At 43.4% G+C, this 26,157-nt stretch overlaps 1 protein-coding gene across 2 annotated transcripts in view; it reads right to left on the minus strand.

The window, feature by feature from the left end:
* C1QTNF3 (C1q and TNF related 3) overlaps positions 1–26,157 on the minus strand; it is a 561,277-nt gene that overhangs the window by 33,819 nt on the left and 501,301 nt on the right. For both annotated transcript variants that reach the window (XM_085630879.1, XM_085630889.1), the window contains exon 4: positions 10,788–10,917. In XM_085630879.1, coding sequence (XP_085487005.1) covers positions 10,788–10,917 — 130 coding nt within the window. The remainder of the gene's footprint in view (positions 1–10,787; positions 10,918–26,157) is intronic.

The following is a 26,157-nucleotide window of genomic DNA, read 5'->3' on the forward strand; positions in this document are numbered from 1 at the left end:
ATCAAGCAAGTGATGCTGGGAGCACCAGCATGCGCATACACAGAGCCTATGACAATGGAATTACTCGCTTCCTAAACCAAAGCTGTCCGAGTACTGGCCTACATTAAATACACATTTCCTGTGAAATGTAGTTATAATATTAGATTAGAAATATAGAGCAATCAAGGATGGAACCATGACACCTGATGAGAAACTCAAGTAGAGTTTTGTGTAGTGAGTTTGACCAAAAGCTTTAAAGCTGTGTTCACACTGAGCACCACTAAAGTGTTCTTGTGAGAGCTAAAAACATAAGTACATGTTTAGTTTTGCTTCCTGGTGTTACATGGCGACCTCCATGGCATTCTTTAGTTGGTGGATTGTGTATAAGAACCCTTTTAAGAGAGTGGTGTATCTTACACATGTTGGCTCCCTGGATATTTCTGGTGGCCCCTGTAGACTAAGAACTAAGATGCTCTCACTAGTTGCTACAACCCATGAGAAGTAGCTCACTAATTAAAGTTAATTCAGGTGCAATCATATTGTCAAGTAGGGGGCTAGGCACACCTTTTAAATCTCTGTCAACATTTAAAGACCCCTCTAAAGAAACAGGCGAAACCTATTTTACTAAAATATCAAATTGTAAAAAAGATACAATACCGTTACTGTTTAGATAAAAGCTGTTGGAAATGGCCCTTTTTGCAGGGTTATCCCCAAACGTTTTGCTTCTTCTTCCTATTGTTTTTCCTGACCTGTGGTTTTTGGCTATAGGACTCTGGCCACTTTGCCACTGCTATCAGTGCTAAAGTGCATATGCTCTCTGTGTAAATTGTTATTGTGATTGGTTATCCATGGTTGGCTTATTTGTTTTACAAGTAGGTCTCTAGTAAAATGCACTGAGTGTGCTAGGGCTGCTAATTCAAATGCTTCTAGTGGGCTTGCAGCACTGATTGTGCCACCCACATGAGTAGCCCTAAAAAGATGTCTCATGCCTGCCACTGCCGTGCCTGTGCGCAGTTTGTTAACTGTCCTGTTGACCTGGCCAGTGTACCCACTTGCCAGGCCTGACCCTGCCCTTTCCTTACACATTGGACACCCCTATGGTATGCCCAAGGTACCCCCCTGGGCAGGTTGCAGTGTATGTGAAAGGTAGGAAATGTACTAATGTGGGTAAATTGTCCTGATAGTGAAATACTGCCAATTTCGTTTTTCATTATTGAAATGCTATCTTGCCCATAGGACAGAATGGGGAATACTGAGTAACATGTTTACCTGCATATCTTCCCATAGGAGCAAGATAGAAAATTGGAATCTGGTATCCCTGAACTCAGAATGTAATAACACATCTTTTAGGAAGGATGGTTTTTACATTCGGTGTTTGAAAATATCACTCTAGAAAGTGGCTATTTTCTTGTTCAACCTTTCTGTGTGCCCCTGCCTGTTTGTGGATTGACTGTCTGGTTTGAGAGTGACAGGGGCTGGGGTGGCTTCAGGTGTCTGGGTGAGTCAGCACTAGGCTGAATAGACCTATCTGCATTTGGAGTGGTGGGAGGCGTAGCACCTGGGCCTGAATAGGGCTGTGCCTGCCTTCCACAATGCTGGCTCCACCTCCTGTGGTGCGTCTGAAAACCCTGGCCCACACTGACAAAGGAAGAAGTTGTGCACTGGCACAGTGCACCCAGAACTAGTTTGGAGCGGGTCCAGGACCCCTCACACAATGAGAACAAAGACTTTTGGGTATAAATATGAGAGCTGAAACCCCTAAATGTTAGGCTACTTTGTGATCAAGAGGAACCTGTTGCCAAAGAGGACAGCTGAAGAGACTGAGGAGAAGTACTGCCCTTGCTGTGTGTCTGGGGCTGGCCTGCAGTTTGCTGTTTCTGCTGAGGAGAGGATCAAGGGACTTTACTGTGTGCTGTGTGCCCTTCTTGAAGAAGGACTTTGCTGTGTGCTGTGTCCATCTGAAGAAAAGTCTCCAAGGGCCTGAGAAGAGCTGGCCTCCTGTTTCTGAAGTCCCAAACACAAAAGGACTGTGTGCTGGATTTTTGTTGTTTTGGTCTTGTTTAGTTTAGATAAAGATATTTTATTTTTCTAAACTGGTGTGGTGTCCATTTGTGGTGTTTTTCACTGTGTTACTGTGAGTGTTGGTACAAATACTTTACACATTGCCTTTGGGATACGCCTGTCTGCTCGTGCCAAGCTACCAAGGGGGTGAGCAGGGGTTATCTAAAGTGTGTATCCGCCTTACCCTGACAAGAAGCAAGGGTCTCTATTTGGACAAAGGTACCTACCTCTGACAACTAGAGACCCCCATTTCTAACAAAAGCTAATAACCAGTATAGAAGGTATCATTTTTTTTATGTACTTGAATTTGGGGATCCCGGCAAAGATAACCTTGTGAGTCACGGAACTCGCATCTGTAAGGTACTTGCATTCTTATTTTTATCTAGCGGCTAGCCAATACATATGATTGACTCCATGCTGTTGGCCATGGTAAACGCATCTTAGATTTACTATATTTTGTGGATATATATTCTTGTATTTTCAATGAATACATCTAATAACAAACAATTCATCTCAAACTCAAGCTTGTTTTAAGTGTTAGTCACAAAGCTATTTTCTCTTATACTCACACTGTATTGTGAATAAACTCTTAGGGGCCAATTACGAGCTTGGTGGTCCCCCTGTAGGCCCGTCACTGCTGCGCTCCCAGGAGGACCGCCAAGTGGTGGTGCCCCTGCCTGCAGAATTCTTGTTGAATCCAGGGCAGCGGTGTAATGGCGGCAGTCTGTTAGGCTCATAGGAGAGCCTGACATGCAGACCTACTGCACATTCCTGGATGATGTGGCATGCATCCTGTAGCGCATGCCACATAGTGCAGGAACAAAGCTGCAATATAGGGGGGCAAAGCATGTGCCCCACCTCCCCCGCATCACCCCCCATGGGCAAATTCACCCATGGGCCCTGTTAGGGCCCTGTACTTGCATGTTCGCCACCCTGTTCATGGTGGGCTCACCACCATGAAATGAGCGGTGGAAACAGTGCAAGCATGTGCGCCGCCTCCATATTCCTGCCCCTTTCCATGCCACCACAGCTGCGGGACCCAGATCCTGGTGGAGGTGGTGGTCCTGTGGCAGTCCGACGGCCACACTCGGAATACGGTAGGCAGGCCCACATGTGTGGTGGGGTCAAAATGGGCTTTTACATAACTATTTATATTCCTTTCTATTCGTCTCAAGTAAAACAGTTTTCAGGCGAAGAAGCCCCTTCCAGTACACTCATTAAAAAGTTGTGCTGTTATGAGCATTTTCTTAGACTTAACCATATCACCTACTACACAACTAATATCTATTATTTCTGGGGTGCTGCTGCATTTTTAGTTTAGTCAGCTCTGACCTTTGCCAGATTCCCTCAGCCTTGCCCTTCATTGATTTGCATCTGCCTCTGGGGTCAAGCCAAATGCCAATGACACAATAACTTAAGTAAGCTTGTAGAATCTGGTATATTTTTGCCATAAATCGGTATTTAGTAGCTCTTTCTGAATAGCAAGTTGTGTGTGATCTCTGCATTTTGATGCTATTTCATCTGGAGTTAACTGCTGCAGGTAGGTTTTGTCTCCAGGTAAAATACTGTGGAAAACATATTCAAATCTTAAAATACCCATTCACCCACCTTCCCCCCCAAAATATTATGATCACCTGAAACGGTAAATCGGGGTGGAATTTTGGGTATTACAGCAGGCCACTCGTAATAAAGGTCCCAAAATAAATTCTTGAACTTCTGGGTCTCTCTTGACCCCTGTTTTACACCAATTTTAAAGCTTTCCACTGACTCATTAACGACCCATCTGTTTCAGATATGAAATTCTTCACTTACATCTTTTACAGTTCCTACGTTCTAGACTCAAGTAATGTTTTCCCCTCTTATAAAAATTCCAAGAGCTAATTAGGCCTGGGCTAAAATTCCGTTCCGCTCGCGGAAATTGCGATAATTTGACATTTCCGCATTCCGCGGAGAGCGCGAAAATGTAAAAATTTCCGCAATCCGCATCTTACTGGATTTTTTTTTCTTGCTCGCGCTGTAAAAAAATACATTCTCGCGTGCGCGCGATCGCCTTACCTGAATCCCCGCGTTCGCCGACAAGTTTTCCCGATCCGGTCGCGTTCTCCACGAGATGTTGGATTGTTGGTAGCCATTTGCGCTGTCTCGCGACAGTTCGCGCCCGCATTAACGTCATTTGTCACGCGATCACGTCATTCGTCGCGCGATCACATGTTTCTTCTCACAATCATGCACCGCGAGAGTATGAGATGATTGAGATCTCGCGCCCGTGAGCAACCGCATGGGTAAGTTGGCGAGCCGCGATCACGCAGAAAATACCGCGAACGGGCGGGAAAAAAACTTCCGCGTCTTTGCGATATTTCCGCATGTTTGCGGAGATTTTTAACATTTTTGCGATAGTTTGCAAAAGTGAATTTCGCAAATTCCGCCCACCCCAGAGCTAATACAGCTATAGATACATCAATCTGCTCCGATTGTGGTCCCATATTCCTAAAATCATAAAGCAGCAGTGAATTTACATCTTTCTCTTTCCCGGATCAGCGTCAATTAACCGAGCAGGCTTCCGGCCTATCCAGGAAAAATAATTAATATTATTTGAACCCTTTGAAGACATTCTGGATGTAGGCGAGGCAGCTAAGTAGGTCCTTCCCAATATTTTGGCTGCATTTGAAACTGTCTCTCATTCTATCTTATGCTCTTGCTTACAGGAAGTATGGCTGATAAACCATGCCCTACAATATCAGGCCTCCCTTCGATGCTCAACAAACAAATTAGTCAAAATTAGTCGAAATCATAGTCTGGGCAGAATATTTGAACAAAAGCTTATATTATACTTCAAGCCACTAAACTTCTGTCCTCTTGTTTCTGTAATAATACTATTATTGTTATTATTAGAAATTTAGAAATCGGATTACTGGTTTACTGGGGTGCGAGCCTTTCTCACGAGCAACCACAATCCTAGCAAGGTAAGGCACAAGCAAACCCCAAATTAACCTGTGCTCATACCCCTGGTAGCTTGGCATAGAGCAGTGAGGCTTAGAGGCAAGTTGTAAAGTATTTGTGCAACACTTCAAATAGTAAGACAGTGAAACCACGACACAAAAAGTTTCCAAACCAGATTAGAAAATAGAGCTCAATTTATTAAATGAAACAAGATCAAAATAATAAAAATTCAATTAGTAGAACCAGAGTTATTTGGAAAGAATAAACGTTAAAATAGCGCCTAAAAGCAGAAAGCGCCTACCCACAGCTATGTAGTCGCACTGGACTGGGTGAAAGTCAAATGTTCAGGCCAACCACGATGGAGCACAGGTTAGATACAGTCCCAGATTAGTCCTGCTTAAGTTTCACCTTCTCAAGTTTTGTGCCAAGAGTCCCATTTGCATTGGAGAGGGTCACAGGGAGGAAGAAGAGCGATCAGCGTGGCGCAAAGAGCAGGTCGAGCTGCAGGGACAGTGGGCTGGAGCTTCACTGTGGCAATCCTCTGCGGACGATCCATGCTTTCTTTGTTAAGAGCTGGGCTGACCTCAGCTCGTAATGAGTTTCAGTGCGAGCGGTGCGGTTCAGGTTCAAACAGGCCTGCTTGTGGTCATGAAGAATCCAAAAGCTTTTTTTCAAGAGCCCATGAGCCACACCAAGGGTCCTGGACCTAAGAGGCAGCACCTTGGGGCCAGGAACCTGTTACAGCTGGTCCAGGAGCTAGTTGGGGAGCTTTTTATGGTGCTGAGGTTCAGCCCAGGAAGCCAACAGACTATACATTTGGGTCCTGGGTTCAAGATAAAGTTGCAGGTCCAGTTCTTCTTCCCCAAGCACGAGGGCAGAAGGTCAGCACAGCAGGGAAACAGTTCCTTTTGGAGCAGTAGTCCAGCAGAGTGGCAGTCCTTCTCCCTGGCAAAGTAGCCACAGGTCCAGTAGTGTACTGAAAAATTGGCATCTGATGTCCTTCTTTTATACCCTGGTGCCCTGCTTCTGTAAAGAGAGAGACGTTTCTAGACAGTGGCTTTGAGGTGCATGGAATTTCCTGCCTCCCCTGTCCTGGCTACAAGTTAGTGACAATGCAGGGTTGTTGGGCCCTTTGTGAGTAGGCAGATAATAGGCTTAACAGGTGTAAGTGCGGCTGTGCACTGCTTCACACCCCTCCCCCCATCCTACCAGCAGATGGCCCACTCAGGCACTTCTACTCCCTGTAGTGTGTGACTCCCTGGGAGGAATTCACAAGGTTTAACTGTCAATTGCACCGAGTCATGAGACCCAGACCAGGTACAGGCAAAAAAAGGGCTATGGGCAGAACAAAGCCAACTTTCTATAAGTGCAAAAAGAACAGTTGATGGACAGAATGATGAACAATGTCAAACATTCACCCCAGTACAGAGATCTGGGTCTGCATCCATCGTTTTGCACCCATGCCATCCCAGTTTTAACCCAGCCATATGCAAATAGGTCTTGACCCTTCTCCCCATGGGAACAGCCCAGCCCAAACTGCCAGGCAAGGTACTCCCTGGACTGGAAACAATCATCCTGGGACTGATTTCAAGGTATCACCCCTCATCAGCATGGCCAGATTGACTCAAGTAGCATGGAGAGCACAGGACCTACGTGTAGGCATACCCGTCACACTCGGGGTGACAAATGCAAAAATAACAGTTGATAGACAGAATGTTAAACAATGTCAAACATTGACTCCTGTATAGAGATCTGGGCCTAAATCCATTGTTCTTTTGCTCCTCGTGCCATTCCAGTTTAAACCCAGCCATATACAAATCAGTCTTGACTCTTGATGTTTGACTAACTGTGCCCCGCTATCTGTAATTAGTACAGAGGAGACACCCTCTTCTAAAAACAACTTACCCAAACATCTGATGGTGGTCTATGTAGTAATCTCTTTCACAAATTTAACACACAGCCACTTTGAAAACAAATCTATAACTACAATGGCAAACCTGATTGCCAATGGTAATTCATCCATGGGACCAGCAAAGTCTAAACCGATACTGTGCCATTGCTTGCCCGGATCAGTAATATGTCCCATATTGGTTTTGGGGCCCGCCTTCAACCTCTTCTCTCCTTCCTTACACACAATACACTTCTCAACCCAAGCTACCACCTGCTCATCTATACCTGGCCACCAAAACTGGATTTTAAGACGCCGTTGGATTAAAGTCTGCCCCACATGTCCTTCTTGGGTCAATTCCTAAGCCAAAGGGTGGAATGAATCTATTTCCCCTCATTAAAACATTTTTGCCACACAGCGATACCTCCTCCAGAACCTTGACAAACGGCCGCACAGAGATAGCCACACAACTCTCTCTTCTACCTCCCTGATTTACCATATGCACCTCCTCCTTGAGGACCTCATCAGCTTCCATCTCCTGATGCCACTCAAGCTATAAACGTTCCCTCACCTACCATGACAACATCTTCCACAGTAGCAACAGCCCCATCACAATCAGAATTTGAAATTGACGGTCCATCAACTAGTCTCTCCAATCAACAGACAACCGGGAAAAACAGTTACCATGTAAGCTTTGAAGTTTGGCTGACAATCTCGCCAATCTTGCTGAACCCTTATCAGCCCTGTCTGGAAGAAAACTTTAACTAAGCGCTTACGGTCAGTTCTCAACAGAAATTTGGTACCCCACACATACATGAGAGTACTCCCCATACTGCTGCCAACCTCTCTCTCTCTATGACCGAATCGTTTTGTTGAGAGTAGTCGCACATCTTGTGATACACCTCCAGGAGCCAGTAGAGGGTTAAAATAGGTACTTTACTGGGACACAAGTGACTGAAGTTGGTGCTCCCTCTCCAGCCAGCCAACAACTGACTCCAGAGAGAACCCAACAGAGTAATAGTACAGAAGAACGCTAGAACACAAGCACTACAACATTCTAGTTTAAAGGTACAAGTACTTTTGCACCATGAACCATGTACACAAATACAACATGAGTCCTTGCAACCTAACTGCACCTGGATTCAGGATATTGTTTTAACTAGTAAGGATGTGTTTTATACTCATCTACCCTAGTAGTAGCTTGGTTCAAAAAGGTGGCTTTACTGTTATGCCTACCAGGTAGAGGAGGATATCTTGCACAGTTTGCATCACCAGAATCACAAACATGACTGACCAGGGGTCTAGGGATTACTTTTTTGAGTACTTGCAACAGGGTATTGGTGAGTATCAATGTGGTGGCAGCTTCCATCATGTTATGTTTCCCACACCTGCATTTTTAGAATTTCTTGGCTCTCCTCCTATATACTGGGAGAAATGGAAAGAAGGGTTTGAAGCTTATTTGGTAGCAATAGTAGGAGATGTATTTACGCAAAAGAAGAAATTTGCTATATTACAATATTCCTTGGTGACAGAGGGGAGAAAGGTATTAAAACATCTACCAGCGTCAACTGTGTTGGGAGAAGGTGACATTGTAGATTAATAATTATCAGCCATTAAAGTGTTGGATTTACGATTTAAGAAAAAATAACTTTCATAATGGAACGTCATAAACATTTTAGGAGGCATCAACTTCGAAGTGAATCAGTCGAACATATTGTAAAAGACTTAAGGGTACTGGCGTCCACGTGTGTCTTTAAAATGTTTAAGGATGAAGTTATTCGTGATCAAATCGTGGAGAAATCCAAAAGTGAAAAGGTGCGGGAATACTTGTTGACAGTTGAAAATCTGCCACTGAATACAGCAATTGAGATAGCTAATAGAATCGAGTCAACAACGAACCGAACTTTATGGAACACATGTCCATAACGATGCAAGTGCATGCTCTGATGGTTGACGATGGATTTAGGATAAAGTGAAAGGTCCAAGGTAATGATGACACAGGTGTCGTGGAGCTCAGGAACAAGTAGGTTTATTCCTATAGAGGAAAGAACAACCAGCAGGGCAGCCAGAGAAATATCAACTGCCTATATTCAAACATCCCATTCCACATTCCCCTTACAGTGAAGTCATCCACTACTCCACATTCAAAGCCTTCTCTACACATTTCCGCTAGAAATCCCAACAAAAGGCTTATTTGGTCTTCTGAGTAAAAACTGGTGCGGATTTAGTTAACACAGGCCAAGTTGCAGAATCTTCATTGTCTGTTACATAGTGGGGTGATAGCTTCAGCTTGATGAAGACTGGAAAATACTACCGCATTATGGAAGCCTGCAGAGTGGATGAATGATAAGCTCCACCACTGGGAAACCGCTCATACAATGAGACCCTACTCATCAAAGCCTGTTGGTGGGCAGAGCCAGATTTACATGTTCTTGTGAATAAACCTTTTACTCTCCTAAAGCCTCATCCCTATACCATCTCACAGTTACAGAGCAGTGAAGGCATAGATAGCCTGCATTTATACAAGCTTTGTGTTGGTCTAAATGTGGGAGACGTATGCAAGGGTCACACTAACAGGTTTCTTTGAGAACAGCCAGTATGCAGCCATATTCCTTCACCTCTAGGGCACACTTACACTCCCACCACAAGGAACACAACTGTCACAGGGATTCTGCTGTTAAACAGAATTGTGTCTCTCTACCACATCAGTACCTAGCTACCCAAATCCGGGCTAGCACACAGTTCCTCACCTGAACTTCTAACCTTCCCAGAGTAACAGGTGATTTTGGCAAACCTAGAACAACCTCTAGTCCCCTAGGGAACCATGGAAACAGATCATCGCCTTTCGTCTATCACTTATGCATGCTCCTAGTAAACAAAGGAAAGACATGATAGAAGTTTACAATATATGTATTGAAACTATCATAGTCTATTATGAAGCAGATGTGCTCCGATTAGTAGACAAATACAACAAAACCTACGTAATCAACATTACTAGCAGACTGTATATAATGAGCAACCCAACCATGGAACAGTATCATTCTGTCTAGGCCTATTCTTACTGTGTAAGTAAAGGGATATATTAGAGATCTCTGGGATTAGCAACAGACCCATACCTGGCATGTGATCGTTTTCAAGACAAGTCTCTCTGCCAGAATTCTGCTCTCTGCCCACAAAGGGACAAAATACAGTTTATATGATAACACTATTGTGTTAGGAAGCTGTAACTAGACTACTGTGTTATGGCAAAAACATTAAGAGCTGTTGCTGACTGAGCAGAAAATAGTACAACATGGTGTTATGTATTCTAAATGTCCTTGTGTGAAGTGTACAGACAAAATCTCGGGAAGAGTCACTGAATAGAAAAACGTATTTCTGAAATAATGACACAAAAACAAACGTGTTTTGTGTGGCTGTGCTAGAACAAGCAACCTAAAACATCTAATACGCGAAACTAAGGCAGAACTAAGGTGGACTCAGAAGGGACATCACTACACAACAAGGCCCACATCAGACTGGTAGAGAGATGGGTAGTGCTGGGCAGAAATGGCTGAGGGCCTCGGAAATGTTTTTATGCATTCATCACAACAGCCAAGGACGAAGAATGGGAAACACGCTTGGGGATGCAGAAAGTAGTGCAACCACATCTTACACAATAACAAAACTTCCTCAATAAGAGGCATAGAGCCACACAAATGGATTACTTTTTTCCAGGTAAGCAAAACTGTGGGATTTTGGATTACATTGTGCCAAATTGTCTTCTGACTAAACCTGTTGCCACAGTAATAACTCAATTTCTTGCAGGCAACATCTCCAATTGCATCATTTACTGATCATGTTTACTAAATGGTCCATTTCTTGTCATGAAAAGGCAAGTTTTTTATACATACTGAAAATGACAATGAAAAAAGGCACTTACCTGTCACTGGTGCAGAGAATCTGCCCGTCATTACATCAAAGAAGTTTCCGATATTGGTCTCCACGCTGCTGAAGATAATTCCGCTGTTGAGGTTTGTAAAGTGCGTTGCCATGGATGCCATGAAGGCCACCTAAAGAATAATGAAGTTTTTAGAGATAAAAAGGAAAGATAATTGAAATGTCACAAAGTTACCTCTGAGAGCGGTTCCTTGCCATTTTGATCCGCAACCTACCCTCTAAATATTCTTAAGTAAAATATTACACAATATTCACTGTTGTTTTTACTGCATTTTATACCTGAATGACATTTTTACCTCAAATAAAGACTGAAAAAGTTTCATATAGCTTCACAAAAAAGAGAGAAACTATCCATTTGCTGTTTCGTGGAAGACTGAGGCAAAGTGAACATCTATGGTACATTGAGTCAAAATATTGTTGTGCTTCCCCCTTATACACTTCACCTTGGTCATTTTAATTTGCCTCACTACAATACAAATGTAAATATTAATATAATCATACAGTTCATACACTGCAATGTGATGTTCGCTGAAAGTTCAAGACCAGGGTAGTCCTGATATCATGAGGCAAGTTACCAACTCTGCTGCCCTGTCCTAGAGTCGGTCATTAAAACATCTCACCAGAAAAGGAACATCACTGTACACCCAGAAGATGTGGGAATGCAGTTCCCTCCAAGAAACATCAACCTTTGACATCCACTGCTTCCAAAAAGAAGCTTTATATAATTCTATTTACTGCAACTCTATTTACATTCTTTTTTTGAACTTTTATAATGTTCGAGCTCACATTCTGACATATGTTTTGCGACTTGGTATAGTTCCCATATGTTTTCACCTGTGCAAATGACAGGTTATTGTTTACCATCTGTTTGGTCTTTGTAAAAGTGTTCTGTTATTCATTGTTATTCATTGGGTCTGGCCCGCACTACATAAAATCTCAAATAAAAAATAAAAAAAAGTATTCTAAAGAAAGAACTATTTTCAAAAATTGAACTTCACTAGACAGCCAACACATTTCTCTCAACTGTGTTTATCTGTCAGAGAGCTTCACCCTGCCTACACTTGTTATTATATGTTAGCTAGACTCAAAGGTATCAGAGCGCTTTAAATATTATGTGATAACATTTACAAGAGGTACACGAGGAGATTCATAAGAGTCATAGTCAGGAGCGGCCACTGGTACTGTGAATTAGTGGGGTGGGGGAGGAGGGAACACAGAAAATAAATACCTGTTCCGACGGCCGCCGCCTTCCTCCCAACCCTCGCGCTCATGTTAGGAACCTGGTTCACACTGAGCAGGCTCCCAACTCCCAATACCAGCGCTGCTCACATGCTGGGACTGCTATTCCCAGCATGTGAGCAGCACTGGTATTGGTCTGAGCGCCTTGGTTCGGGTCTCAGATATAGAGTGGGAGCCTGTGCTGCTTTCTTCACCCAGCTATACAACACAGCTAGGTAGTGAGAGGCACATGACAACCCACATGAGCATATAGCAGTGCCCACCACTCTCCCCTCCTCCCTGGTGCTGCAGCGTCACTGTGGCTAAAATGATAATAAAAACGTTTGAAACACGGGCGGGATCTGAAACGATGGGAAATCGATTGGAACAACAGAGCCCCTTTGCTAGACACTGTGCGTGATGGGCCTAATGTAGATATGGATTGGAGAACTTGACAGTGATTATCATATCACTACACAATATGGGATAATAATATCGATCTTTGAATGATAACAACATATTCAACTTATAAGTTGATTTAGAAGCACTGGACGACAATGTCATTTTGGATAAGGACTATATCGTCTTAAGTATTACATCCATCATTCCGTGGAAATTACAAACGCCCTAAAGAAGTTCTCTTTTGAGAACGAAACGCGTTGGCTGTGGTTCTACTTTACACAAACCCAGTGGCGTAATTCCAACAAAACAGAATGACATCAGCTCTGATACGGATATCAAGAGGGACAAGACAAGGTTGCCCACTCTCACCTATCCTCTTTGTCCTTGCGATGGAGCAGGTTGTTGCAAGACGGCAGCATCATAAATAGAGCGGTCTAACTCTACGCGAATGATGTAATTCTCTATGTGACACAGCCATAATATAACAATGCACCAGTGATCATTTCTCGACTTAGTGACTTAAATTACCACTATCGCTGGGTGATTGATTATCACTCGCTTTGATGGTGATACTGTCAAAATACCTTTATGTATTCAACAATATATCTCTCCAGTTAAACACAGCCTTTTTTATGCTTATAAGATCCAATCTAATACGGCTTGCATGGGCAGGTAAACAGCCTCGACTTAAATGGGAAACGCTAACACGACCCTTTAAACAAGGCGAATTGGGGCACCCAATCTAAAACTGCATTATCTTTGTGCCCAGGATCAGTGTATACGTTACTGTAAATTCCTGAAGATGTACCAACCCCAAGCAGCAGTGGAAAATATAATGTGAAGGAGATGCCTAAATAATCTGTTTTACTGGCAGGTATCAAATAATGAGGTAGACACAGCCAGCTGCACAATACGCGCCTGGAATATACCAAAACAACCGGCAAAACTACCTGTAATATATGCTCAATATATGCTGCCAACATTCCCCCCGCCCCCCATGTGTGACCTACAGTCATCTAGATAATTGCGACGGCTTGGTCTAAACTACGTGGGAGACCTCTACCAAGGGGAGAGGTTTATGCAACTAGAGACAATATTACACCATGACAAACAGAGTGTTAAACATATTTTTACACTATAACTCAAGGAGGCCATCTGCAAAGGTGAGGCTATTTTCCTCAACCCCACCACCGACATTTCACATTTTAGAAAGGGTCCTCACAACACCTACCTCTAAGAAATTTGTGTACGTGTATAAAATGACATACAGGGCGAAGACTCGGTGGACCCACCTACAGCCAGACAAAAGTGGGAGGAAGAACTAGAAATGACAATTACAGATACACAATGGGCATACTACACATACATGGGAGAGGTCACCCAACCTACAAACTTACATTATTGCACCGATTATACCACACGCCACTAAAACTGCATAAACGTAGCCCCGGACCAGCCTCATGCTGTGGAAGATGTGCGGACCCATGGCAGGTTTTCTGCACCTTGCCTGGCAATGCCCAGAGATAGAAACTTATCGTAGGGAAGATAAAAAGATACTGCCAGACACAAGAAGTAGACATCTCAAACTGACCCCGCTTCTGGGCACTGCTAGAATGTGTTCAAGACCTCCCTCCATCAGATAGAAGACTAACGTCAATACTACTGGTGCTGGCCAATCAGAGAATAGCCATGCGACAGGATAGAGATCTGGCACTACACCTAAAGAATGGCTGCGTGATGTGGCATCTCGCAATAAGCAATTGTAGACATATATATATATGTGATATGCCGCGCAAGGGAAGGAGACCGACGCGACTCGGGTCGGAGGACGCGAGATACAGGTAGGAGACTCCCGACTTCCAGGGCTTCACAAAATGCAGGTATTCAGGGGAGGAGAGCAGTTGTGCAAGGACGATTGTGGGTTCTTACATATTAGGAATCTGTAATAAACGTCCGTTAATATATTGATAAAGTTGTATTCGCAAAATGTCGTCCGACAATGTGAAAGAAAGGGAGGCTGCTGCCATGACCATGTTTTCGGACAGCCTCCCGATTCCAACTAACATCCGGGGACAGAATAACATGCAAAGTAACCCCTTCAACAGTACCTTGAGAGACAAATACAAAATATTAGAGAAAAAGCTTAAAAGTGAACAAAGTAAGTGGTGGGAATCCAAATCCCTACAACGCTATATTAATGTCAACCGCATTCCGAGGGGATTAAGAATCCTAACGGCCCCCAGTTACGAAAACCCCAATCCCGATCTCATGAAGGAATGGGCTGAAAGTAACCTTGAAGCATCTCGCAGACTGGTGTTAATCTTAATCAAGTACGCGGACATTGACAGGGCACAGTTGCTCAAAGAAATTGTGGAAATATATGAAGACTTGGAAAAAAAACGACCAGATGGAAGAAAAGGCAAAATTGGCGAGTGAAATGACGGCCAGATTAAAGAAAGAAGAAGTGAAGATAATGGAAAGGAAAGCATACAAATTCCAGAGGGATCGCAATGATTACGACCTGGGTCAAATCTTCACTTTCGCTAGAAAGTATGATGCCCTGCGAGGTCCTGCTACCAAAGCTCAAACCAATTCAAAAAGGATCAATAAAAGCAAGGACCAAATAGATACATCGATATCAGATTTGAGTTCATTTGGTGGAAGCGACTCTGAGTCCGATTTGAGAAATAAAGAAGTGGTAGGTCAGATAACAAAACCATCTCCAGGAGAGGAAATTGTTTTTTTGTGCAACGAAAGAATGCAAACTCTTCGGCCCAGAACACAAAAGAACTACAACGAAAATATACAAACTACAAGCAGCAGCAGAGGCGCAGGGCGAGGAAGAGGCGCAATATTTCAGAACAAAAAGAGGGGCAGGAGCCAATGGGCGCCCAACAAGCAGTAACAAGACATCATGCAAATCAAACTATCATTAATCTGACTGCATTTACACTTACTGCGGAGGAGGAAGAAATAGTAAAATTGGGTCTATCTTTCGCACCACACAATAACTTTGATTATGTAACAACTAGACTGGATATATACAAAGCTTTGAGAAAACTCAAGTTATGAAAGTACTTTATGTTAAATGCAAAAAAGAATGCAGGTTCTGACAACATGGAGATCTCTGATGAGTTGACAGTATTGGGAACACCGGTGTCCAAAGCATTATTTGAACTCTGGGAAACTGAAGGGGCAGGGTATGAGTCATCACAGAGACTAAATATCAATGTAGAGGAGAGAGCGCAAAACATTGCACAAATGGCTCCAAACACACCATTCAAACCGGTGTCAACCTTCAACCCGGTGATGCCTCGGGACACGGTTGATGTCTTTCACGAGAATGTAACTAACCAATTGAAACAACTTCAAAGAAGAATTCAAAATCAAAAGTGGAAGTACAACAGACAATCTCAACAGTATGAGGCTTTAGTGACTAAACTAAGTAAAGAAAAGGACATTGTTATCAGGACAAGCGATAAGGGTGGAAATATTGTGTTGCTCACCCGTACTAATTACGACAAAGAGGCCTACTCACAACTTAACGACAGGCAAAGTTATGAGCGCATAAATTTGGCAACTATGAAGATGGCACATAAAGAATACTCTCAGAAATTGGCCAAGTGGCGAAGCAAAAAAATGCTGTCGAGAATGAATACCAATATCTCAAGAATGATCATCCAGTGACACCCTCCCTATATTTTATCCCCAAAGCCCATAAAAACCGGGATACACCACCTGGTAGGCCGATCATATTGGCTAGAGGGGGGATTCTAGAAGGAACTTCTGTATACATTGACTATTTTTTACAATCTCATGTGAAATCTTTGAAATCATATGTGCACGACACAGGAGACTTTCTACAGAAGATACAACAAGTTACATGGGAAGATGGTTACTGGATGTTGGCATTGGATGTCACCGCGCTCTATACGAGCATAAAACATGAAAACGGTTTGAATGCGACACAATACTACCTATCACGAAGATTGGAACAGTATAAAGAACATAATGAAATGATTATGCAAATGTTGGAACACTGTCTGAATAATAACATTTTCATGTATAACAGTCTGTTATATCGTCAACTGCAAGGCGTGGCAATGGGGGCCAGGTTTTCCCCAAGCTATGCCTGTTTACATATGGGCAGCTGGGAAGAACTGGTCCTCAAGGTCCGTTTCAAAACAGTATGGGAGGAGAAAATTGTTATATGGTTGCGATACATCGACGACCTTTTTGTGACTAATATCAATATTAATGAGGTAAATTTACGATTTACAGTTACTATAAGCCAGTCAACAGTCCTATTTCTGGATACCGAGGTATATTTTAGTAACAATAAAATTGAAACCAGGCTATACAGAAAGAGTACCTCTGGTAACACGATTCTACATGCCGGCAGTGCACACCCGGCCCATCTAATAGCAAGCATTCCTTATGGGGAGATGGTTCGTCTTAGAAGGGTGTGCAGTAATGAACAGGATTTAAAAGTGGCACAACAGGAAAGTAAGATAAGGTTCCTCGAGGGGGGTTACACAAGAAAAACCATAGATAATGCCATGCTCAAGTCCATGAAATTAAGTAGGCATGAACTCCTCAGCACATACAGGCAGGACGAAGAATCAGAAACTGAAAACACCCCAATTGAAGTGAATCAAGTAAAGGTACAACCTAGCCCTTTTAGAATTATTACGGGCTATAACAGACAACATTCTGACATATGCAGAATCATTAATCGAAACTGGTCCACGGTCCTGAATAACCCTGTGATAGGCCCCACATTACCCCGTAAAGTATCGTTAACTTTCAGTAGAGCACCATCTATGAAAGACTACCTGGTCAATACTAGCCCGGAAGTCATTGAGAAAACATCATGGCTTCAGACTAATAGTGGCTTCTACAAATGCAAGACATGCAAATCCTGCACACATGGCATCAATGTCAAAACATATAGAGATGGCTTTAGTAGCAAGGAACATCAGATCAACAAAGTACTCACTTGTAAAACCAAATTTGCTGTATACGTTTCAATATGTCCATGTGGACTTAAGTACGTGGGCAGTACAAAATTGGCTGTACACAAACAAATCTTACAGCATCTCCGAGCCATAGCCAATCAAGATAATACCTATCCCGTGGCCAGGCATTTCAAGGAGAGGCATCACAGTGACAATTCTGGTTTAAAGTTCTTTGTCATTGATACAGTCATTACAAGTAGAAGAGGGAGTGATAGGGAATCTAAACTTCGTAAATTAGAAACGAGGTACATTATACAGCTGGATTCCAAGAGTCCTGGCAGTCTAAACATTACAGAAGACTTACACACAAGCTTATCCTAAGAATTGATCGTAATACATGCAGTGTAGGAGAATCAAAAATATCAGGATTTATATACCTCCATATTAATTATTTATATTTTTAATATTTATTACACCAAATTATGGGATTTTAACAATTGTATCCTATTTATTAATCTGCATGAAAATTGATAACAAGATGATAAGCTCTGTTTAACATCATTTCTTCTTTCCAAGCTGACACTGTTACAGGAACACCAGGGCATGAATGGGGAACATAAAAATGCTTTTAGATTTTAGAATATACAATAGTCTAACTACATAACAGAGGATTTCCCACAGTATTACACTAAGCATAAATCCATCCAGCCTTACAGGATTAAAAAAGAAAGAATTGTATGAGCCCAGTAAAAGGTATTTGGAGAGAAAAACATATATAAAAAATATGAATAAGCAAAGAGAGTAATTTGAGTTATTAATGACATAGAGTAAAGGGGTAAGAACAATAAAATGCAAATGAAACAAGAAATAAAGAGAAAAAAAGGACATAAAAAAATATAATGAGAAAACAAAATAAGGACCTAGCGGATGTTAGAAGGGTTTTTACATTTGACACTATGCACTTTTAGCACTTTTTGCACATTTTGTATTAGATCTAGTAGAGGGCAGACCAAGTATGATATAGCAAATGTTTTCTATGGCATGTCTCGGGAATGGTTGTTGAATTGTTTTACACATTGTTACTCGCTATTTTGTACATACTTGGTCAACTATTTAAGAGGGGAAATAATAATAGTAGAGATTCGACGAGGATTTAACCCATAATTATCGCATCCATGAAGTTGACTCAATGTATACGGTTGATGTGTAACTATGATTAACCTATAGGTGGCAGCACAATCTATGATTGATAAACAGGCGGAGGTGTACACAATCCTCACACCCTTTTCGACACATGCACCATTAGCAAAACTGGACATGTAAAAAATATTTATGATCGAATTGTGCCCATCATATGTTGACGTTGCCCAAGTACCGTTTGACACAATGGAGGATCATAATACAGCGCATTGTGCATTATTGGGTATGATATGCCTTCTATCAGCGCTATTTGCACGAGGTTTGCTATGATGGATCCCATTATGTTCACGGTACCATGAATTGTGGATTTGTATTCAGTATGGGTTCATGATATGGGTCTAATTCAGCAGTATATGTAATTTAATACATATATACCATTTGCACAAGTAGCTTATTCTGCACGTACTCATTATGTATCCTAGGCACAATCATTGAAAAGTAAAGAATACACGCTTTGTTTACATATATGCGTATTTTGCACATATTTAATAACAATTTTGTAGTATTTGGACAAATACTTAACTGGGCAAAAACATTCTTTGAAAATCTAATGATGGTCACATATTTACAAGTACAGCAGGCAATTTACTGCCATAAGTATGTCTACCATGTCTATTGCAGGCTCTGTCACGTGATTGATCTCAAATTCAGCACTGTCACTTTAAAAACTGTGGATTGCCAATGTCACATTGTCATGTGATCAAGGCTCGGAGGAGCCGAAACATTATGGCGGCATTTTACAAACAATAAAGAAAAATTGCAGCTATTTGCTGGTCCGTGTCCGCGTTTGCTGTTGAAACGGTGGGGAAAGAACTGCCATCGCCCAGCTGTGGATATATTTCTGCAGTCTTATATAGCGCAAGCTTGACCCGAAGGTATCAGAGCGCTTTACATGAGCTACAGTTGCATTACAGACGGGCCAAGGGAGATTACATGATTTGTCTAGAACCACATGATGTTTGAGCTTCCTGTCAGACTCGAACCTGGTTACCCTAGCTTCAAAGTCGGTTGCCCTAGCCGTTAGGCGATACCCTCTCCCATATTGACAGTAAATGCCCCTCAAGAATAAGCCCAAAGATATATGGGTTCTGGTGCACCGGTATTTCTTGCAAATTGAACATTAGAAAGAGAGAAGCGCAGAAACACGCAACACCTGACTCGCAATGGCTGGGCGAGAAAAAACAAGGGCAAAAAAAGCACTAAAGGTCACCCATAAGAAACATAACGGGAAGGACAAGGTTACTGGGCAACTGAATATTGGCTGGTGCAATTGTCAACATAGTTGAGATTATCAAAATGTTTATCATGCATCCTAGAGAAATGTTGTATGCTAGCACTGACAACGGGCAACTATTTTATATACCGTTGTTTAAAAAATCTATAAAAACAAACAAACGTTCACAAGTTACAAAGGAACAGAAAAACGAATTAACATGGAATGTTTTAACAATACTTCTGAGAATCTTTTCTATCTTGAACATGACGACAATCCCACAGACGAATTTCAGAACAAAACTGCAGTGTCAGAGTTGAGAAAATCCACGCTGGCAAAATATTGACTCGTTATGCACATGAGGATAGGTTAAACAGCGATCACACGGGAACAGCAGGTGCTCTGAATGCATGATAATTGCAATCACACAGCTGCTCATTATGTCAACAATAAAAGCTGTGTCCATCATTGGAATCCCAGTAAAAAGATAACGAAACAGTAAGTGCCAGATGTTCTCTTTCATCATTTTCAGAGTATTGTTTGTTATTCTTTGTTTCAGAATTAACGAGTTTCCCCATTGCCAAGAAGTTTCGTTGACTGACGAAATAAAGGGGAACTTGTGCTTGAAAGCGCAACATGTACATGGCTGAAGCAGCTGTACAACGCTACATTCAGCATTTTAATGAAAACATTGGGTACCGACCATACGCAGAAAAGAATCAAATTATGTGGTTTATTTATCCAGATCCTCTCAATTACCCCAATAATTAGGTTTCGCCTGCGAGAAATCTATTGTTTTTAATATAAACTTAAAAGGGATTAACATTCTGCCTCCTCTGTTTCCTGGCTTCTTATTGGTTCCTGTGTGTGTGTATCACTTACCTTTTCTCCATTTCTATTGGCTGTAGCATATTTGCCTGCATTTACCAATGCTTGTTCCTTGTCTGCTTCTCTAATCAGTTTCCCACTGCTGAAATGGTGTAAACATCCGCTTTGGTGGAAGTATATTTTCTTAAAGTTTTGCCTTTTACTCTTGCAACATATATATTGTTATATTTATCACCCGGCGAGATTAAGTGATTAGCATTGAATCACAGCAGGCGCGCAACACCCATTGGACTCACAGGGCTTCAGCCCCCCCCGTCGTGTGTGGCAGCCCGGGATGAGACACCTTCCCGGACAAAAAAGCAGCCGCACCCGAGCACTTCACAGGTCTTTCAAAGACCATTTGCATGTTAAATGAGGCCTTGCTGTTGTTTCACCCCTTCTAAGAGCCCCTGCAGCTCCACTCTGCCTATTGCTTACAGTTCAGCCCCCCCCCGAAATTTTTGCTCAGCCCCCCCCCCGAAAGTTTTGCTCAGCCCCCCCCCCGAAATTTGGCTCTAGTTGCGCCTCTGAATCACAGGATGTTGCGCAGCGCTGCCAAAACACGAACCAGGATCCCCAGCTCTCAAGTCAGCAGCTCTAGCTGCTGTGCCACATCCTCTCCACTCCCATGTTATCTGCCAGGGAGCTCTTTCCTTTCCCCGGGCGATGATTGTTGAACACAGCTCTTTATTCATCACATAGTCGAAACCAATGCATTACCAATGCTTCTTTTTTGTTTCCAATTACATTGTTTTCCATACTAGACCAAAACGGCCATGCTTAGAGTCCAGCAAACACAAATATCAATGGGGCAACCCTGTACTCATAAGAATCTGGGTGCACTCAATGGTCAGGTAATAATGGTACTTTCAATTATTATTAATAATATTTCAGACACCTTCATACAATAACTGATTAAGGGAGTGCCAATGTTACTCTCAGTATGAACAATCCAAGCGCAGACCTCACAATCCACCCAATCATACTTCAGTAAAAATATACATAATTAAAATAGATACAATAGGAGCCCCAACATTATAATACAGTGCAGTGCAAGTAAAAATGTGACCAAGTGACAGATTACACACATTTAAAAAAAGCCAACAATTTAGCTGCAATCCGCTTCCATATGGGAGACAAAGGTTTTAGTCAATCTTATTGATCATGTTTGCAATCCAATTGACATAACCAGTCCAAAGTCAAACAATATTGTTGACTTTTCAACCCCAAAGTAGCTTCAGTTTTAAACTTACATTTCACCTAGCACAGTAAAATGTTTGCCAGGCCCAAACCTTTCCTTTAAATACATATACATCACCCCCATGGTAGCCCAAGGACAGCTACGAGGGCACGATGCAGTGTACTTAAAAGGTAGGACATGTATTATTTTCTTTATATTGTATTTATTTATTATTAAACATAGAGGAATAACACAACATTGAGGATATGCAATCTTACGCTTTACATGTCCTGGTAGTGAAAAACTCCTAAATTCTTTGTTTAGCTATTGTAAGGCCTATCTCTCCCATTGGAAAAACATTGGAGTTGTCTTATTCATTTTATAATTGTGAATTCCAAATGGGAAGGGAAAACCCCTTCAAGTTTGGTGTCTCTGAAATCACAATTTAAAACTCTAACTTATGGTTAAATTGCAATTCTGAAACCGCCACTTTTAGAAGGTTGCCATTTTCTTGCCTTAGCCATTTGGTGTCTGCAACCTGTATCTGATAACATTACTAGGTGTAGTTGGCAGTTGGGCTTTGTGTATTCCTCCTAGACAGCCGCATACAATGGGAAGCATGGGCGTGACTGAATGGGCCATCACTGGCAGGGTGGGAGGGGGATCTGAACACAGCCTCACTTACACTTGTCCTCCACACAAAGGACCTAATGTGCCTACATTATCACTTCAGTCAGCGTGGAGGAAGGGCAAGGGAAGCAGGAAATTCCATGCATTTCAAAGCCACTATCTGGAAGCTACTCCAACCTTCCACAACCAGGGCACCAGTGTACAAAAGAAGGGCCTTGGACACCAACTCAATACGTTTCTGGGCCTGTGTATACTCTGCCAGGATAAAAGACTTCTGTGCTGCTGAATGGACTGCTACTCTCCTGGACTGCTATTCTGAAGGAGCTACTACCCCACTCTGCTGACCTGCTGCCTGTGCCCAGTTGCCTGTGAAGGAAGAACTGGAACTGCAACCATCTTGAACCCAGGACCCCAGAGTGGCTCAAAGGGCTAGTCTGTTGGCCTACTGATCTGAGTCTCAGGGACATAACAGGCTCTGCAACAGCACCTGGACCCAGCCTCATTGAGTTCTTGACCCCCAACTGGTGCCTCACAGGTCATGCACCCTGGGTATGCCTCTCAGGCTCTTGAAGTCGAGCTTTATGGTTATGTGCGACCACAAACAGTCCCGTTCACATTGAAACCACTCCGCTTGCACTGAAAATCAGCACAAGCCGATCTCTTCATACTGCAAACATCGATAGCCATGGAGAACCACCTTCCTAGCCGCCCACAACACCCAACTGCAACGCCCGGCCTGCTCCTTTTTGCCCTGCCGACCACCGCCAGTGATGTTCTCCTTGCTCCCTGCAACACTCTCCAACTAGAATGGAATTCTTCTCATGAAACCTGAGATGGTAAACCTTCAGCGGTGCAAATCTGGGACTGTATCTGACCCGTGCTACATAGCATTCGGCCTAGACTTTTGAACTTGAACCGGCCCAGCTCGACCAGATGGCTATGGTTGGTGCTTTATGCTTTTAGGCAGTATAAAGCAGTGCTTTTAAAAATCAAATAACGGCTCCTGAGTTGCGTGCGGGATAATGCTTGCTTAAATTGGATTTCTAGCAGTTCGTATGTTACAATCAAGCCATCAAAGAGCTGCGTGCAACCTGCATACAACCTGCATGATACAGGAAGAAGACGAAGAACTACTACTTCGGTGATATCTCGAGCTCGACTGGTCTTGCCTGAGTGGGCGTGGTGAGGCGAGCGTCAGTAGATGGAGCAGGAGCAGGAGCTACACGCGGGAGCTATACGCAGCGCAACTGCCCAGACCCGACCCGAAATGGGAAACACACGGGAAGTCCGGTCAAGCTAGAGTCCGAGACCGGTTTTGGAGAAGCAGTGGCAGCAGCAGCGGCGGTCCAATCCAGCCTGAAGGTGAGGCGAGGCAGGCCGGCATGGGGTGGCTGCTGCTGAGGAGTATTGTCTGGCAGTCAGGCCCACTGTTTTAGCGGACGATCAGCGACATTTGCTGTCAGTGTCAACTCCGCTTTGAAAACTAGCAGCTGCGTGGCGGAGGAGTTGTTGTAGAGGAGTGTGCACCACAAGCAGCTTTGCCGCACTGAGGTCAACCCTTTTCTTGTCCTTTTTCTTGCTGTGTACCGACCCCCCAAGCACCAAGCCTGAGTGGTCACCTTACGAAGTAAACTCTAAAAAAAAACAGGGACTATCTAGGTTGGTTGCATATATTTTTGTTTTCGTTCTGTGTCGTTCTTATTTGTACTCCCAGAGTCAGAGGAGGTGAGGTGGTGGCAGGAGATTCGCCGAGGGAGTTTTTAGTGTGACTCAAGCCCAGCAGTTTTGTTTACCTCCGAACTTACGCTCTGGAGCTGCCGCTGGACTTTGCTATGTGCTTCATGATATGACATTGCATTGACATTGCATTGACATTGCTGTGTGCTTTGTGGGTGCCGTTCACCGTGGGGGTTTGGTGTGTCTCAAAACCAGCAGTTTGTTTTCCTCTGAACTTACACACTGGAGCTGCCACTGGACATTGCTCTCTGTTATTAGCGGGAGGACTTGGTGGACGGGATTGCGAGGACCAGCAGCCCGTGATTTCTAACAGCTGTGTCCTCTTCCCGCCCCTGCTTGCAGCAGGTATTCACACAACTAACTCACCCGTAGCACGCCGGGAGAAGCCCGGAACAAGGGCAGGTAGTCTGTGGCCGTCCGGGGCCGGAGGGGACAGGGCTGGGCCACCTCTCTAAGTTGTATTATTTTCTTGTACCAGAGGTACCTCTGCCTTGTGTCGTTGTATTATTCACAGGGATTGTCATTAGTTTGTTTACATTTATTAACGGTCTGTGCATGCCATGACATCACGCTCAGGAAAAGGTTTGAGGGGGTGGGCGGTTCCGTTAGTGGCACCATGGATCAATTCATTACTAGGGCTTTCTCGCTTCTTGAGAATGAGATCGCAATCACTGAGCGTCGTCTCTCTTGCGAACCTCTTACTCATAAACGATCAGCTTTGGGTCCTTTGGCCTTAGCTTCCTCTCCCACCTATGTAGCTGAGCTCTTGGTTGCGGGCTCTCCGGGGGGAGTGGGCCAGAGAGCCACTGCCACAAGGGGTGGCGTGGATAGGCTCACCTTATCCCTAAAAGAACATATGGCCTTTATTCCTGATGTGAGGCCGGCTGAGTCCTCTGTAACCCCTGTTCCCCTCACTATTTCTGCCCAACAAAAATCTCCTCTTGTTAGCATGGAACCAGAACCAGCAAAGGTAGCTGGCGTAGTTCCCTCCAAGAGGAAGCGTATTTTAAGTCCAAAGAAGGGTAGGAATCGCAAATCTGCTAAAAAGCCCAAAACTATTTGTACAAAGAGAGGTTTGGACATTTTGGGGCGAAAAGTGGAGGAGAGTCAGCTGTCTTTGGGCCCGCTAGGACCATCGGGTGGCCAATCAATTGGCTTTTTGGGAGGGCCGACGGCCGCCATTCCACAGACTAGTCTAGATATAGGCGTTCAGTCTGAGCTTCCTTCTTTAGTTCAGATTGAGCATTTATTGAAAGCTATGATTGCTCCGGTTTTGGAGAGAATAAAGGGTTTGACAGAACGGCTGGACAGTTTCGGACAGACCTCCCGGGATAACTTTTTTTCTCTCAAAACCCTAATAAAACTACACTTTAAAATTCAGGAAGATGGGCTGGCGGGGAATATAATTCATCTGGAAACTTCATCTCCCGTACAGGTGAATGATTTAACCTCGTTACCAGGGGAAGCGGGGGGGGGGGGGGTTCTAATGCGTGTGTAGCAGTATCTACCTCAGGGTGTCCATTTGGGTCACACATGAATCCTGACTTTGTAGCTTTAGGCGCCCCTGCACAATCTTCAGCCCCTATGAATTTTAACATCCCCCCAAATTTGGCAAAACGGCCACAGCATCCTGACAAGCCTAGCCTTGCGCGGTGTTCTAGCGCTAGTAACAACATGGGATGTAATGGGGGGCCAAGCTCCATCTCAGCTCTACCCCCTAACACGCAGCTAGTGGAAGAGGTGGGAGCTATTATTACTCCCCAGGTTAATTTACCGCCCGATTGCCAACCCTTTGTTGTGGTGCTTACTGGGGTCCCTGTGCTTAAAGCTGGTAAACATGAAACGTATAATGAATTAAAAAATAAAACTATGTTCTGGTTGAGGGAAAATAGACCGCTACCTAGCTTTTTGGATGGTCAGATCCTTCATGTAAGACGGGTTACTTGGC

The sequence above is a fragment of the Triturus cristatus genome, chromosome 2_1, assembly GCF_964204655.1.
Source record: "Triturus cristatus chromosome 2_1, aTriCri1.1, whole genome shotgun sequence".
Lineage (NCBI taxonomy): Eukaryota > Metazoa > Chordata > Amphibia > Caudata > Salamandridae > Triturus > Triturus cristatus.